This window comes from Aspergillus brunneoviolaceus (genome assembly GCF_003184695.1).
Source record: "Aspergillus brunneoviolaceus CBS 621.78 unplaced genomic scaffold BO95scaffold_52, whole genome shotgun sequence".
NCBI classification, from domain to species: Eukaryota; Fungi; Ascomycota; class Eurotiomycetes; order Eurotiales; family Aspergillaceae; genus Aspergillus; species Aspergillus brunneoviolaceus.
Genome location: NW_020290782.1, coordinates 239,222 through 252,529, shown reverse-complemented (window position 1 = coordinate 252,529; position 13,308 = coordinate 239,222). Strand labels below are relative to the sequence as shown.

Genomic DNA, 13,308 nt, shown 5'->3' with positions numbered 1-13,308 from the left:
GCATCCGCCCTCCTCTGCCTAAGCCGTAAACGCTGTTTCTTCCGGGCACGGGAAAAGACGGTGACGGCCGTTCTCATTCTATCTGAAGGTTAGATAAGGTAGAGGGCGCAGGTGCTAGAGGGGATGTCAGATTTATTGTTCAATTGCCTGACAGCAGACCTCCGCTGCGGCGATAAGCCCCGATTGATCTGATAAGCAACTGTTTCTAAGGGCCCGGGCGGAAGAACAACATCCGCCCAGAGAAACCAGATGGATCTTAAACTCAATCCCGGCATCAAGGTATGTGTGCGCATCTAAATAAGTGCATAGATGGATTAAGGGGTAGGATGGCGCGCTGCAAGCCTGACTAGACAACCAACTCGAGTTCAAAGAACGCACGCAACACAATGCTGAGGATTCGACCGTCACCATCCCCAATAGCCCCGAGTGACTGGACCCGAACTCGCCGGGAACTGCTCTTCGCCGCCATTATCCGGGGCTCATGCGCCACAGGCGACCTAGGGCCCCTGATTGTGCCAGGCTTTGTGTTCGTCGCGGCAGATATCCATGTCAGCCTGACCAGCGTCACCCTCTTGAAGGGCAGTCTTATCATGGTCCTGGGCGTCAGCGCCTACGTCTGCTCCCCTGTTGCCAATTGCTTCGGCAGACGCCCAGTGGACTTATTCACCACGCTTTTGGTCCTGATCTCATGCTGTTGGGCTGCGGTTGCAAAGTCGTACTCCTCGCTGATCGCATCCTGTGTTTTCCAAGGTCTGCGCCAATATCCAAGAACCTCTCTACGATACCAACATACTGAGATCCTCTATGACCAACAGGACTAGGTATGGGAAGATTCTTTGCTCTAGCCGGAACATCGTCCAACAACGAGGTCCTCCACGTGCACGAACGGGGCCTGCGCGTCGGGCTCTGGAATTTTGCCGTCATCGTCTCCGTCAATCTGACCCCGATCATCAGCGGATATATCATTCCGGGTTTGTCCTGGCGCTGGGGCTTCTGGCTGGAGGTCATTCTTTTTGGTCATGGCTTAAACAGAAATATTATCCAAGTTTGGCAAGAGTCCAGGTTCGGCTGTATATTGTTCTTTATTCCAGAATGTACACAACTGGAAACAAGTAAGCATTTTCCTAATCCTTGATTAGAAAGAAGGCTTCCTGGTATTGCCGGAGTACAGCCTGGCTCCAGAAAGCCTAAAAAAGCCAAAACCGGTATTGTTGAGTCTAGCCGGGATTTTGAAGTATAATGCTTCGTTCGGCAAAACATCCCGTGCTCCATAGATGCTGATGCATCTCAGCCGGAGACCGGCTGGTGGCGTAGGTCATCTGTGACGCAAGATCAACGACGCAACCTCGCATGGCCTAGTACAAATAGTACGTCAAACCTCTTGAAAGTCCATGCCGAGTGTGCTTATTCCGAATTCAGAAAAGGACGGAGCGTTCCAATATGCAGCCATTATCAACGATTGATCTTCTCTCAACTGAGCTGTTTCAGCTCCACTACAAGAATACCTCACGGAGAGAACGTCTAGAGCTTTCTTACCTGCGAGCCAGGGCCATTGCCAAACATTGGGGTCAGTCAAACCCATACTTAAGCTTCCAGGCTAATGTGGTCTAGCATTGACCTTGGACGACGTCATTCGTGTTTCACCAAAGTCCCAGCGTGCTCACATGGATGGTATCATCGTACGGGACCCGGTCGCGCACATCAATCTGAGCATTCAGTATAACCTTGTCGTGGGCACTCTCGCCACCTATGTGAAGAAGAGACCGGATCTGGATCCTCTTATCAGGGAGTTTCTTGAGTTCGATATATGGTAAGCCTTGGTTAAGGATTGTGTAGACTCTTGCTCATATGCCTTGTCTGCAGTGGGGCTTTCATGCTGAACGAAGTTGGTCATGGGTGTGACGCAAGGAATCTGGAGACTACTGCCACATGGGAGTCGGATGGCGGGTTCATCTTGAACACCCCGAACCGGAACGCGGCCAAGTATGTGAACCATGGCCAACGGAACATGCAAATACTGAGAAAAAAAGGTTCATGCCACCATCCATGCCGATGGCGGGAATTCCCCGAGTTGCATTGGTCATGGCACGCCTTCTCGTCGAGGGAGAAGATCGAGGGATTCGACCTTTCGTGGTTCCCATCAATGACGGTTATCGGATGTGCCAAGGTGTCAAGTCATGGCAAGTGACCATTGACTGCCTGCAGGCTGAATTGTTGTCTAATTTATCTAGGCTGCTTCCGCCGATAGGCTGCGGCGAAATGCTTGACCATAGCCTGACGACCTTTGATCATGTGCGTCTAGAAGCAAGTGCTATGCTTGGAGACCTAGCCAAGCCTGGCAATCTGCGTGCTCAGTTCCTGTTCGCCATTGGCCAACTCCGGCTTGGATCTCTCGCATTGAGCCTGTGGACTATCCCTTTCCTGAAATGTGCGGCGTTTACTGCGGGAAAGTACAGTCAACAGCGAACAGTCCAGGAGGGTGTTCATAGGGAAAGAGTCCCGATTCTCAGCTTCAGGACTCAGCAACTGCCGATCGCGCGTGCCTTGGCCCACGTTGCCGTCATGGAGCCGCTAGTGGAGTGGGTAGTGTCCCAGCAGAACAATTCATCCCTCAGCGTCATGTCTAGGCATGCACTGAGCGCGGCGCTCAAGTCCTTGTTCGTGTATAATGGACAGGAAAGCCTCAGTGCCTTAGTCGAGAGAAGTGGGGCGCAGGGAATGTTTCCTGAGAACCAGATGGCAAACGTAGAGGTGTGCTGTTCTAACTGCTCAATTGCTCAGGCCGTTCTACTGACATACGACAGTCTCTGACACGATGTACGAGCATCGCAGAGGGGGAGCTCCTAGTTCTTTGCATCCGTAAGTCATTTGTGACCTATAGAACCACTGGGTACGAACCCCTCTGAGCTATTATTAGGCCATGCCACAGAGATATTGCTCGAACGTTGTGAGATCCCCGAAGCAGAAAACCCCACGTCGTTGTTGGCCAAACATGAGAGCGGTATCATAGCTGAATTACGGGAGCTTCTCAAAACCTTTGAGAGTCATCGAAGCACCGAGTATAATAAGTTCATCTTGCCTCGATGTCGGCCAGTGATGCTGGCGATCGGACAGCGCATGGCTTTTGAGATTGCTGCCAAGCGGGGGGTGGACGGTGACTTGTTGGCCATGTATGAGTCGGAGGCGGTGAGAAGTGATCCTAGCTGGTACATGGAGTGTTTGGGGCTGAGCAGAGCTGCCCAGTATGAGATGGAGAGTACAGCATGCGATGCTGTCATGTCAAAACTTAATAGGCATCTCAATGATCTCGGCATTGAGCCGTACTGCACGGCTCCGATGTTGTCTGGCGCCAAGTGGGACGACTTCATCAACGTCGCTCGCACATTCACTGCGAGGGCAGACGGGAGGGCAGCAGTCTTCCACCCGAGGCTTTAGGAGTAGGATCCGTTGTAAAATACAGGGAAAAGTGATTTCTTAGTCAATCTAGTATGAAAATGACACGGCTATTGTGTGGTTGTGGTTGTTGTTGTTGTTGTTGTTGTCGATAGAACGGAGTAACTACGGAAAGGCGGAGCGAAAAAGGGAAGGCTTGGCGGACCGGACGGGGCGACGGCCTGACAGCCTGACAGCCTGAGGATCGTGACCCACGTATGACGTTGATGGCTGGGCCCCGACCGTTGGTTGCTCTCTCTCTCCAACTCTCATACTTATTCGCCCTTCTCTGTTCCTGGTTCCTTTTCTCCAACCAGCCCGTCTCCAAAGCTGCCTGCTGCAATCTAGCTTGAACCACATCAAATACTTCCATCCATTCCATTAAACATCGCCCACGATGAGCGTCCGATCCTTCTCCTCTCCCGTCAACTTCACACTCCCCTCCTCCAGCTCGGGGTCTTCGATTAGGAAACCCATCAAGACAGTATCCAAGCCTTGCTTCGGATGTGATTGCGGTGACGAAGAATGCGACTGCTGTATCTGCACTGTGATGTGGTATGTTACTTTCACCCAGAGGATCCCGACTGGAATAGACAACTAACAGACATACATAGAACTAGCGTTTACGCTTATCCCGCTATTTGCACAAGCACGATATTGCTGCGCCACGAATACTCCCAGCACAGCGACCGACCTCCTTCCAACGAATAACAACACAACTGTCTGTCCGGTGGCGTGTTCTCGGGTGTATGGGTGACAGATTAACACTCCGATGACATGATGCTTCTTTCCCTGTCTTGATATCCCTCCATTGATTGCTCAACATAGCGTATATAACTGTTTTCGTTTCCGAATCAAAGTCTTCTTTTTCTCCATGGTTCCAGTCTCGTTCTCTTCTGTAATGGAGCCACGGCCCAGCAGTGCTCATTTTCACTAACAAGACAGAACGGGTCGAGCCACCACCTTATTGGGCGTCGAAGTAAATGTTAACAGATACTCATGCCATTTTCTGGGTACGATAGATTTGTGCGGGGCTCTGTGATGGGCAAGATGCCGAAGGAGGTGGGTTCAGCTCCGATCTATTAACATCCATCTCATTTGACAGGGCCAGACATCTGGGGCCTGTGCGAGAGCTCCAATCATGTTCATGAGGTTTATCAATAATCGCAAGGTCTGTGTTTACCAGCCTTTCGAAGTTCCCAACGCCGGTGAGCTCAGCACTGCCACAGCACGATGATCGGCATTTCACGGCAGGAATCGTTCACAACCACAAACGCTGGGGCCTAGAGATGGTAACACTCCAGGGTCAATGATTGCAATCGGGTTGAAGGTCGGAAGTAACCTCACGGCTTATGCGCCTCAAAGTTAAGCCACACATAAGCGCTTGGGGGTCAAGTATGGCGAGCTACGCGAAGCCAACGGTAGACTAAGCGGGCCAGCGTCTCGACTACTGCACCTGACCAGGTATAAGTCCAGTCAAGGCACTATCACCCCTTGCTAGCTTTGTATTTCGAGGGCAGCCGGTCCCTATCACGATGTAAGTTATTTGGGGAGAGTCATGTACCGACAGGGGTACAGCCTCACACGCTACACTTCCGTTACCCCTCACAGCTGAAGTCGGCTCTCAGGATGGTCGAAGCCGAGCGAAGGTGCTATATAAGCGACAACATGGCTATACTTTGAACCAGTATCATCATCTCTCGCCAATCTTCGAGCCCCAGCATTCAGCAATGTCGACTTGGCTCCCTTTTATTGTTGCCCACGTAAGGGGTTATTTCGGGGATAAGAGCCCTGTCCAGGATGAACCAGGATATTCTTGCTTGCTATCAGAGACTCAGACTGATCTGGCCGGCAACACCCCTCGAGAGTCATTCGACGAACAACAAGAAGGGTTTCCAGCTGCAACTCCGACACGCAGGGGTCATTCAAACCCGATCAACGATCAAACATGGGAGAATTGGGCGAAGCAAAAGACAGGTCGTTCTTACAGAGCGCCTGAAATACCAAAAGAGCCGCATGGCTCTCCATATCAGAATCAGGAGCCCTATGGACTGCCATCCCCGAATGGTAGCATCAGTGAGGAGGGAGGAACCCTAGTGCCCTCGGCGTCAGAGTACGACTCCGACGCAGAGGAAGCCGATGTGATACAAGTGAAGCATCTCGATCAGGACGATATGATCAAGAAAATGATCGAAGCACTAGGCAAAAGGTGTGATGATCAGCCAGGATATGTGTACACGTTCTATGATCCAGAATCTGAACCTAGCAATCCGTCTGTGAAGGTCGGCCATACATCGAATCCCAAAGGACGAGAAGACCAACACAAAACAAATTGCAAGCGCGAAAACTGGGAACTGAAATATGGCGACTCCTTCAGAGGGTACAAATGTGTGGAGAGACTGGTCTTGATCGAGCTACACAACCGGCGATCTAATAATGTCTGCAACTGCGGGACGAGGCACAGAGAGTACTTCGATGTTGACATAGCTCATGCGTCTGGACTCATCAAATCTTGGCAAATCTGGCTGCGAACGTATGAGCCATATACCCGTGGTGGAGTATTGAAGACTGTCTGGCAAGACCGACTGGACTTGTTTCAAAGCCAGTCTTCTAAGTTTTTCTTGTGCGAAACGTGCAAGGTCAACCGGACTTCCACATCAGACCCGAAGGCAAAAGATTGTTGCATTCGAGCAGGATGGGAAGCATGGACTAACCCAGCGCGGGCCAGGTACAGATACCAAGCATTCCTTGCTCTAATCAAAGACACTCGCACGTCTCACTCTTTGACAAGGCCCGCCAGGTTCCTTTTGATAATCATATGGGCGAGGCTTCTCATTTCCGCCATATTTTATGGCGATTTACCCATCCCAGCATCGTCGGACGCAATATCCGTGGTGCATGCAGCATTTTTGTCGCTTGGAGTAGTCTTTGACCTTCTTGTCTCTGCTATCTTGTTCCTGTGGGTATCATTTGCGCCGAACCGCGAGATAGCCCGGACTGAAGACACTGAAGCATCCGAGTCCCCTCGCAAAGAGAGTAAAGCCGGAGCGGATTCAGTCAAGAAGTCATGCACTACTCCGACCAAGTGTACTAGGAAGAAAGCTGCGGAGAAAACACCGCCATCGACTCCAAAAAGAATCGATACAAAGACACCCAAGTCTTCTCCAGCCCCTCAAGAAGATATGGAACTCAGAGCGAGGCTACGTCATGAGCCGTCTGCTACTCCGATCAAGTCTCCTAAGACCAAAGGTGTTGGCAAAAGATCGAGAAAGGTATTGGATAGTCCTCCGACGACTGGGAACGAGAAACCAGCCACCAATGTCAGTAGTAACATGACACCTCCGCACCACTCGGGAACAACTTGGCCCATAGATACCTCGACTCCCCCTGCACTTGGCAAGATACTTGAGCGCTCATTTGACTCCAATCAGGCCAGGTAGAGGGCAAGGTATGGGCAGCGCCATACTCTATCTTTTTGTGAATACCGTTCCATGAACACTTAACTCACTATACCTATAAGCTTGCTTGTGAAGGTTCCGCTTGATGATCTATGGTCTTCTCTTGTTTTCTGTTTTTGAGGTGGATTGATCTGCAGCTGTTTGTGATGACTTTTCCGCGGTTAGTCTTGGCATGACTCTTTCTCGGCATGTCTCCGCACACTCATTATTCTCATGTTCGATAAGAGGGTCCGACCCTCAGGGTCGAGACCCTCGCCTTTCTTCATTAGCGTTCTTATTGATTAGCGAGTGAAATAGACTCGGGTATACCTCGGCGTGACTCACGTTGATCCATCTCTCAGTACGAGCTCCATGGCTTCAACCACCAGCAACTTCTCAGTCTCCAGCCAACACCCTTCAGTATACGTACTGCAAAAGCAAGCACCATGACCGTCGCACCCACAACTGTATCCTCCAGCCTAGCTTTGATCGGCAACACGCCGGTGGTCCGCCTCCGCAAAGTCGTCCCCAATAACCATGCCGACGTCTACCTCAAAGTCGAAACCGGCAATCCCACCGGTTCGCACAAAGACCGAATGGCGCGATCGATGATTGAAGAAGCCGAGCGACGCGGAGACCTCCGACCCGGAATGACCGTGGTCGAAGCCACCGGTGGGAGCACCGGGTCCGCGCTCGCCTTCATCTGCGGCGTCAAGGGCTACAAGTTCCTCGTGGTCTCGTCCGACGCTTTCGCCACCGAAAAGATCCGGACGATGCGTGCCCTGGGGGCGGAGGTCGAGCTCATCCACAGTCCCTCAGGCCAGATCACGCCCGATCTGGTCCCGTCCATGATGCGACGCGCACAAGAGATCGTTGACACCGGCGACAACTACTTCTACACGAATCAGGCCACCAACCACGACGCGCTGATTGGCTACGAGGGCATCGGCAGGGAATTACTGCAGCAGTTTCCGGACGGAATCGATGCCTTCTGCGGCGCTGTGGGCGGTGCGGGCATGGCGATGGCTGTCTCCAGGGTCTTGAAGGCCCAATGGCCCCAGACGCGCGTGGTAGTGCTTGAGCCGGCGTCTTCCCCTGTCATCACTGAAGGTCGCGCGGGGTCGCACCAGGTCGATGGGATTGGGCTCGGGTACATGCCCGCACACTTGGATCGGGAGCTCTATGATGAGGCGCGCGGCATACCGGAGGAAGACGCCCGTGAGATGTGTCAGCGACTTGCGAGAGAAGAGGGTTTGTTGGTTGGAACGTCGACGGGGTTGAATGTTGTCGCTGCGATTGCACTGGCGAAAGAGCTGGGGCCGGGAAAGACGGTTGTCACGGTCGCTTGTGATACTGGGTTTAAGTACATGAGTGGCAGTCTTTTCGCCGACGATTAGACTTTGAATGGCCTCAAATAGACTTGTATTGAAAGACTGTCTCGAAGGTCTGAAGATTTGATGATTAATGAAAATGCTGGCGTGGGCCGGGGGTTGGTGGAATTAGCGGTGCCATCGTGGTTTGTTGGGCTGTTCGTTTACTTTTCTCTTTATTTAGCCTGCTACCTTTCGCCTTGGTAATTATTCAAGTAATTTTGAGAAGGTTCCGTATGGCATTGAGTGCATTTCATATACATTGGGGTCTTTCAATGCAATGGTGAAGATATTCAAGGGAAGTCGGAAATAGAATGGCCGAGCTCCAAGTCGCGGTCCGCTTACAAAGCACACAAGGCAGCAAGAACCTGCCACGAGGAGATTTGTCAGCGGCATCGGAAGACCGGGTTTCTTCATCCGATCTTCTGTGGTTGTGCAACCTTTTCTTTCGGCATATCAGACCCTTATAGATCGTTACAACCTCGATAGACTGCTTCAAGCATTTATACCCCCATCTAAATGTTTCCCTCGCCGTCCTCGGCAGAGAAGTCTGACGAGGAGATCCGGAGGCCCAGGAAACGTATTGCGAGGGCGTGCGACTCGTGCTTCAAAAGAAAGGTCTGCCTCGCCACCTGGACTGTACTTCTTCTTTCTGGTCTCTGACGTCCTGTAGATCAAATGTGATGGCGCGCAGCCGCAATGTAACTGGTGTAGTCATCATGACATTCCGTGCACGTTCGAGAGGGTGACCGTGAGGAAGCGGAAGATCGCTAAACCTGTAAGGGGGTATGCATGGCCACCGAATCCAGAAGACACTCATTTGCTTGACCCGGGGGAAATCTAATCGACCGTAGGAACGCTAGTCCAGGAGATTCATCAGATCTAGCCGAGCGAATTGAGCGGATAGAGAAGCTCTTGGGCAGCAAGTTGATGAATGAACCGGGTTCGTCGAAATTGAGCATAGCCTCTTCGGCTTCGCTGACTGATGTCAAGCAGCCCCGGCCGGAAGAGACGACAATGTGCGGATTCGTGCACCAAGCAGTGTTCCAGATGCATCCTCCGAGGCTTCTCCCGCGCCTTACAAGCAGAGCTCGGGCTCGTCGTCGGTGGCTCTGCACTTTGCAGGGCGCGAGCTCGGTGTGTTCAACTTGTTCACCGGTATTCCTTTATTGCTACCAGAGGGAAGGCAATGGGTTCAAGCGAGGACGGGCCAGAATGTCTCATTCAGCAGGCTAGTCAGTTCTGTCAGGACTCCGTGGGAACGACAGAGGGCGTTCAACTACGATGCTCTGATGATGAACTCCACCACAGAGAACGCATTTGAGCTCCCAGAACGGCACATCGTCGAGAGCTACTATAACATGTTTTGCTCGACATTGATGCGGCTGATCTTCCCGGTTTTGGATCCGGTCTTGTACAGAGAGACCATCAACGCAGCATACGAGCAGCCACATGGCCGGGTCCCATATGAGAGGGCAAGCGTTCGAGCCTCCATCTTTGCGTTCGTGGCTTTTGCAAGTCTCATACCCACCCCTGAGTATGAACTACACAGAGGGTTGGTTCCGGTGGATAACGAGGCTTATATTGTCAAGGCGCAGTATCTCGTGCCTCAGATCTTGCAAGAAACAAGTTCCCTGGAAGGACTGCAAGTGATTACCATGCTGGTAAGTCTACGCCTTTCGGATTGTACATCCTGCCTTACCTATCAACAAAAGCATTTGATGCCATCAATGGGTCTCTTGCTGGTCATTGCTGCTCACACAGGGGATGATGCTTGCATATCGTTTGCTAACCCCACATAGGCAGTGTACGAGCTTGTGACCGGAAACCTACAATCCGCAAACTACTACGGCGGGCTAGCCGCTCGCATGATCTTCATCCTTGGAGGTCACACGGCGTTCTGCTATTCGCCCGAGTACCTGGCGTCGCTTCCCGACGAGACTAGCGTGCGCACCCAGCAGCACATCCGGCGCATCTTCTGGCTCTGTTACACGTTCGAGAAGGACGTCTCCCTGCGCACGGGGCAGCCGCAGACCTTCAGCGACGACAACTGCGACCTGACCTTACCCCCCAATTACATGGACACCCTACACGCGCACGGCGCGGACTGCATGCTGCCCACCCGCAAGACGGACGAGGACCCGCTCTACCCGGTGGACATCCGGCTTAGTATCATCAAGTCGCGGGCGTACAGCGCGCTGTACTCGTTCCGGGCGCTGAAGAAGACCGATGCGGAGCTTCTGAAAGATATCCGCGAGCTCGACGACGACCTCGAGCGCTGGCGGCTCTCGATCCCGCAGCAGTGGCGCCCCACGCTCTCCTTCTCCCAGGAGACCCCGGACCCGGACGCCAACATGCACAAGGTGATGCTGCGGCTGAACTACCACCTGTGCATGACCATCATCCACCAGGCCAGCAGCCGCTGCCAGTCCTGGACGAAGGACCAGTTCGGGATCATGGACGGCGTGAATTCCAGCCTGGCCCTCTCGGTCGAAGCGAGCCGCTCCACCTTGCTGTATCTCCAGGCGTCTGAGCACGTTCTGGTGGCGGGCATATTCTGGTTAGTCTCGTCCCTTCCTCCCCCCACCCAGCCAACCCACTTGGCATTTCTCCCTCTCCTTCGCCTGTTCCCGTTTCAACCAGCACACAAATGAAATAGCATCCTCTAACCCCCGCAAACAGGACCCTCATCTTCTACCCCATGTCTGCCCTCCTCGCGATCTTCTGCAACATCCTGCAGAACCCCACCGACCCGCAGGCCACCAAGGACCTGGGCCTCCTCAAGACGGCCAAGGGCATGATGGAGCGGATCTTCCTGCGCCAGCCCACCTCGGTCAACGAGATCGTGCACATCAAGATGGTCGCCGACTTCGTGACGGAGCTGTATCGACTGGCTAGCTGCGCGATCGAGAAGGCCTGGAATGAGCGGGCTGCTGCGTAGTCTCCCTCTATTCTTTTCTTCTTCTTTGCTTGATAATTCTTGATTTTCTTGTTAGAGGGGTCTGGCGTGAGGCGCTGGATTGCGCGGGTCGGGATTGTCTTTGTTGAGTTACTTCAAGAGGGTCGTTGCGCTGGAGTCTACTGCCTAGAAGGTGCTTGTACAGACCTGGCATATATAGAGGACGGAGAGACTTATAGATCTGGGTGATTCCAGCCGTATAAAGGGAGATGTGGGGAGGGCACATACAGCCAGACGCACGCGAGCATAGATCATTCATGCTTCGATGAGGGCATTGACATGAGCAATGATCGAAACTACGCTACTACACACATATAATAGCGGCAAGAAACCGATTACAGAATACAAAAAGGAGACAGGATCTTATAAAAAAAGATTTCATTGTCATTTGAGCTATTCATCATATACTGTAGCAAGGGATCCTGGAAACTGGGGCAAGTCAGCAATGCAGTTCAAAATCACTTGAATGACAGTAATGGCTGATATGCAGGCAAGACAAGCTTTGAGAGCTTGGTTTCAGAAGAATGCGAATGAAGGATGCGTAATTGTAATCAAAAAGTACAAAAGTACTCTCAGATGGGGTTGAAACATAAATAAACGCAAATCATCATAGTAGGATTGAGGATGTGGGAGGGTGTTCTGGTGGAGCTTACCATTAGTACAGTAGACAAAATCGAGATGCGATGCTGAAAGAGTTCATTGAATTGCATTGCTGAGGTAGGCCATCATAACGCCTTGACCAAGGAGGTATCATGAAAGATCACGGCGGGAGGAAAAATGAGTAGAGAAATTTAAAGGCGCGGGATTAGTGCGACACGTGATCGCACAAGGAACAATGACGGCCCGGAATGAATGCGGATGGCTCCGCGCAGCGCAGCGCGAGGTGCCATGTTGCGGTCGGCCGGCACGACCTGAAGATCTCGGTGTAGACTCGATGACTTTACCAATAGTCATGAGTCATGATCGATTTTGCCCAGTTTCTCCCCCTATTGGAGCTGATCTGGGACTGAATCGCGCTTTTGTAGTACAGCTGAGCAGCTAGACTCGGCAGCACTAAGCTGCGGGACGTAGGATGCCGGGAAAAAAAAGCGATCTTGTAGAAAAAGCTCAACTATTGATCTTCTCGTCCAACAGATCCCAGACCAGTTTTGCATCCTCAACAGCTTGCTCGTCCGTGGCCAGACTTTGTTTGCTATCCTTGTCGGCCTGCGCTGACGCTTGCGCAGCTTGGCCGTCAGCCTCGAGCCGCTCCAGAACTCCCGTGATTTCTGCCTTGAGCTTGTCCATTTCTTCAACCTCCTGCTTCGTTCGGTTCAATTGTTCTTCCATCATCATAATCAGCGACTCGCGAGCCTGGTGCGGCCGGTAGAGGTTCAGGAGGTGGTGGGCGTTGATGAACAGATTGCGCAGGTCTTCCACCTTGGCCTCGAACTGTTCCGGAGCGACCGAGAGGATGCCGACGAATTCTAGGAAGTTCAATAGGAGGGACTTGCTGATTTTGAGTAGATAGTATGCGTGGTTCAATGGCCGTGTCGGTTGGGATGGTTCTTGTTCATCGGTCTCGGCAGGCGGGGTCGAGGGATAGAGCTGTGTGATTCCTTGTTCTTGGAGCGATGGTAAAGCGGTGGACAACTAGACGAGAATATGAGTAGCGGGCCTATGATATGCGGGGAGGTACGAGGACTGACGCTTTGAAGCTCCCCGAAAACGCTATAATGTCCGGACGTCGGGATTGCTGGTGGTACGAGACATCGTAGCTCAGGTGGAAGGTCCAGTTCGCGGAGCTCAGCTGGCGTCCATTTCTTCTTCCGCGGCTTGCCATCCTCGCCTTTGGAAGCTTCTTTCTTGATTCGTTCGAATCGCTTGATGTTATCGGGGGTGAAGTGTTTCCATAATGGCGGGGGCGGAGCGAAGGCCGTCGTAAGAGTTCGTGGTTGCCCTGCTTCGGCCATTCTTTATGTGAAATATCCGATTGCAGGGGCAGTTGCCAGAGGACCGGTTGATTCGGCGGCTTGCGTCTGGACTCAGATGAAGCGGAAGAGTCAAGTTGGATTGAGGCGGCGGGAATGCGGAGACTGGGCGGAGTTGGTCCGTGCTCAGACGCCGGCCA

The 13,308-nt window shown here is 52.4% G+C and overlaps 6 protein-coding genes across 6 annotated transcripts; 5 read left to right on the top strand and 1 right to left on the bottom strand.

Annotated features, from left to right (window-relative positions):
* The first annotated feature begins 224 nt into the window (after nucleotides 1-224).
* BO95DRAFT_206553 (MFS general substrate transporter) lies at nucleotides 225-1,254 on the top strand. The gene is made up of 2 exons (XM_025581077.1): nucleotides 225-750; nucleotides 816-1,254. Exons 1-2 carry the CDS (start codon nucleotides 387-389, stop codon nucleotides 1,133-1,135), a joined length of 684 nt encoding a protein of 227 aa, XP_025440176.1. The 5' UTR covers nucleotides 225-386; the 3' UTR covers nucleotides 1,136-1,254.
* Nucleotides 1,255-1,440: 186 nt separating this feature from the next.
* BO95DRAFT_368172 (acyl-CoA oxidase) lies at nucleotides 1,441-3,435 on the top strand (the record flags this gene model as incomplete). Its single annotated transcript, XM_025582818.1, has 6 exons — nucleotides 1,441-1,567; nucleotides 1,612-1,810; nucleotides 1,864-1,983; nucleotides 2,031-2,751; nucleotides 2,805-2,859; nucleotides 2,918-3,435. The coding sequence occupies 6 exons, from the start codon at nucleotides 1,441-1,443 to the stop codon at nucleotides 3,433-3,435; spliced, it is 1,740 nt and encodes a 579-aa protein (XP_025440175.1).
* A 1,727-nt stretch (nucleotides 3,436-5,162) lies between these two features.
* Nucleotides 5,163-6,872, top strand: BO95DRAFT_433856 (uncharacterized protein; the record flags this gene model as incomplete). Its single annotated transcript, XM_025585114.1, has 1 exon — nucleotides 5,163-6,872. One exon carries the CDS (start codon nucleotides 5,163-5,165, stop codon nucleotides 6,870-6,872), a length of 1,710 nt encoding a protein of 569 aa, XP_025440174.1.
* A 192-nt stretch (nucleotides 6,873-7,064) lies between these two features.
* Nucleotides 7,065-8,410, top strand: BO95DRAFT_206450 (PLP-dependent cysteine synthase family protein). The gene is made up of 2 exons (XM_025581076.1): nucleotides 7,065-7,230; nucleotides 7,291-8,410. Exon 2 carries the CDS (start codon nucleotides 7,316-7,318, stop codon nucleotides 8,264-8,266), a length of 951 nt encoding a protein of 316 aa, XP_025440173.1. The 5' UTR covers nucleotides 7,065-7,230; nucleotides 7,291-7,315; the 3' UTR covers nucleotides 8,267-8,410.
* Nucleotides 8,411-8,758: 348 nt separating this feature from the next.
* Nucleotides 8,759-11,180, top strand: BO95DRAFT_368171 (putative C6 transcription factor; the record flags this gene model as incomplete). Its single annotated transcript, XM_025582817.1, has 6 exons — nucleotides 8,759-8,857; nucleotides 8,913-9,025; nucleotides 9,103-9,182; nucleotides 9,251-9,903; nucleotides 10,042-10,799; nucleotides 10,922-11,180. The coding sequence occupies 6 exons, from the start codon at nucleotides 8,759-8,761 to the stop codon at nucleotides 11,178-11,180; spliced, it is 1,962 nt and encodes a 653-aa protein (XP_025440172.1).
* A 1,125-nt stretch (nucleotides 11,181-12,305) lies between these two features.
* med7 (mediator complex subunit MED7) lies at nucleotides 12,306-13,150 on the bottom strand (the record flags this gene model as incomplete). The annotated part of the gene is made up of 2 exons (XM_025582813.1): nucleotides 12,306-12,830; nucleotides 12,887-13,150. The coding sequence occupies 2 exons, from the start codon at nucleotides 13,148-13,150 to the stop codon at nucleotides 12,306-12,308; spliced, it is 789 nt and encodes a 262-aa protein (XP_025440171.1).
* Between the last annotated feature and the right edge of the window lie 158 nt (nucleotides 13,151-13,308).

What these genes read in the sequence shown, in the direction of transcription:
- BO95DRAFT_206553 (XM_025581077.1), top strand. Translation starts at nt 387, where the DNA reads ATGCTGAGGATTCGACCGTCACCATCCCCAATAGCCCCGAGTGACTGG. An exon ending in CGCATCCTGTGTTTTCCAAG is followed by an intron (nt 751 to 815) that starts GTCTGCGCCAAT and finishes TATGACCAACAG; the next exon opens with GACTAGGTATGGGAAGATTC.
- BO95DRAFT_206450 (XM_025581076.1), top strand. Translation starts at nt 7,316, where the DNA reads ATGACCGTCGCACCCACAACTGTATCCTCCAGCCTAGCTTTGATCGGC.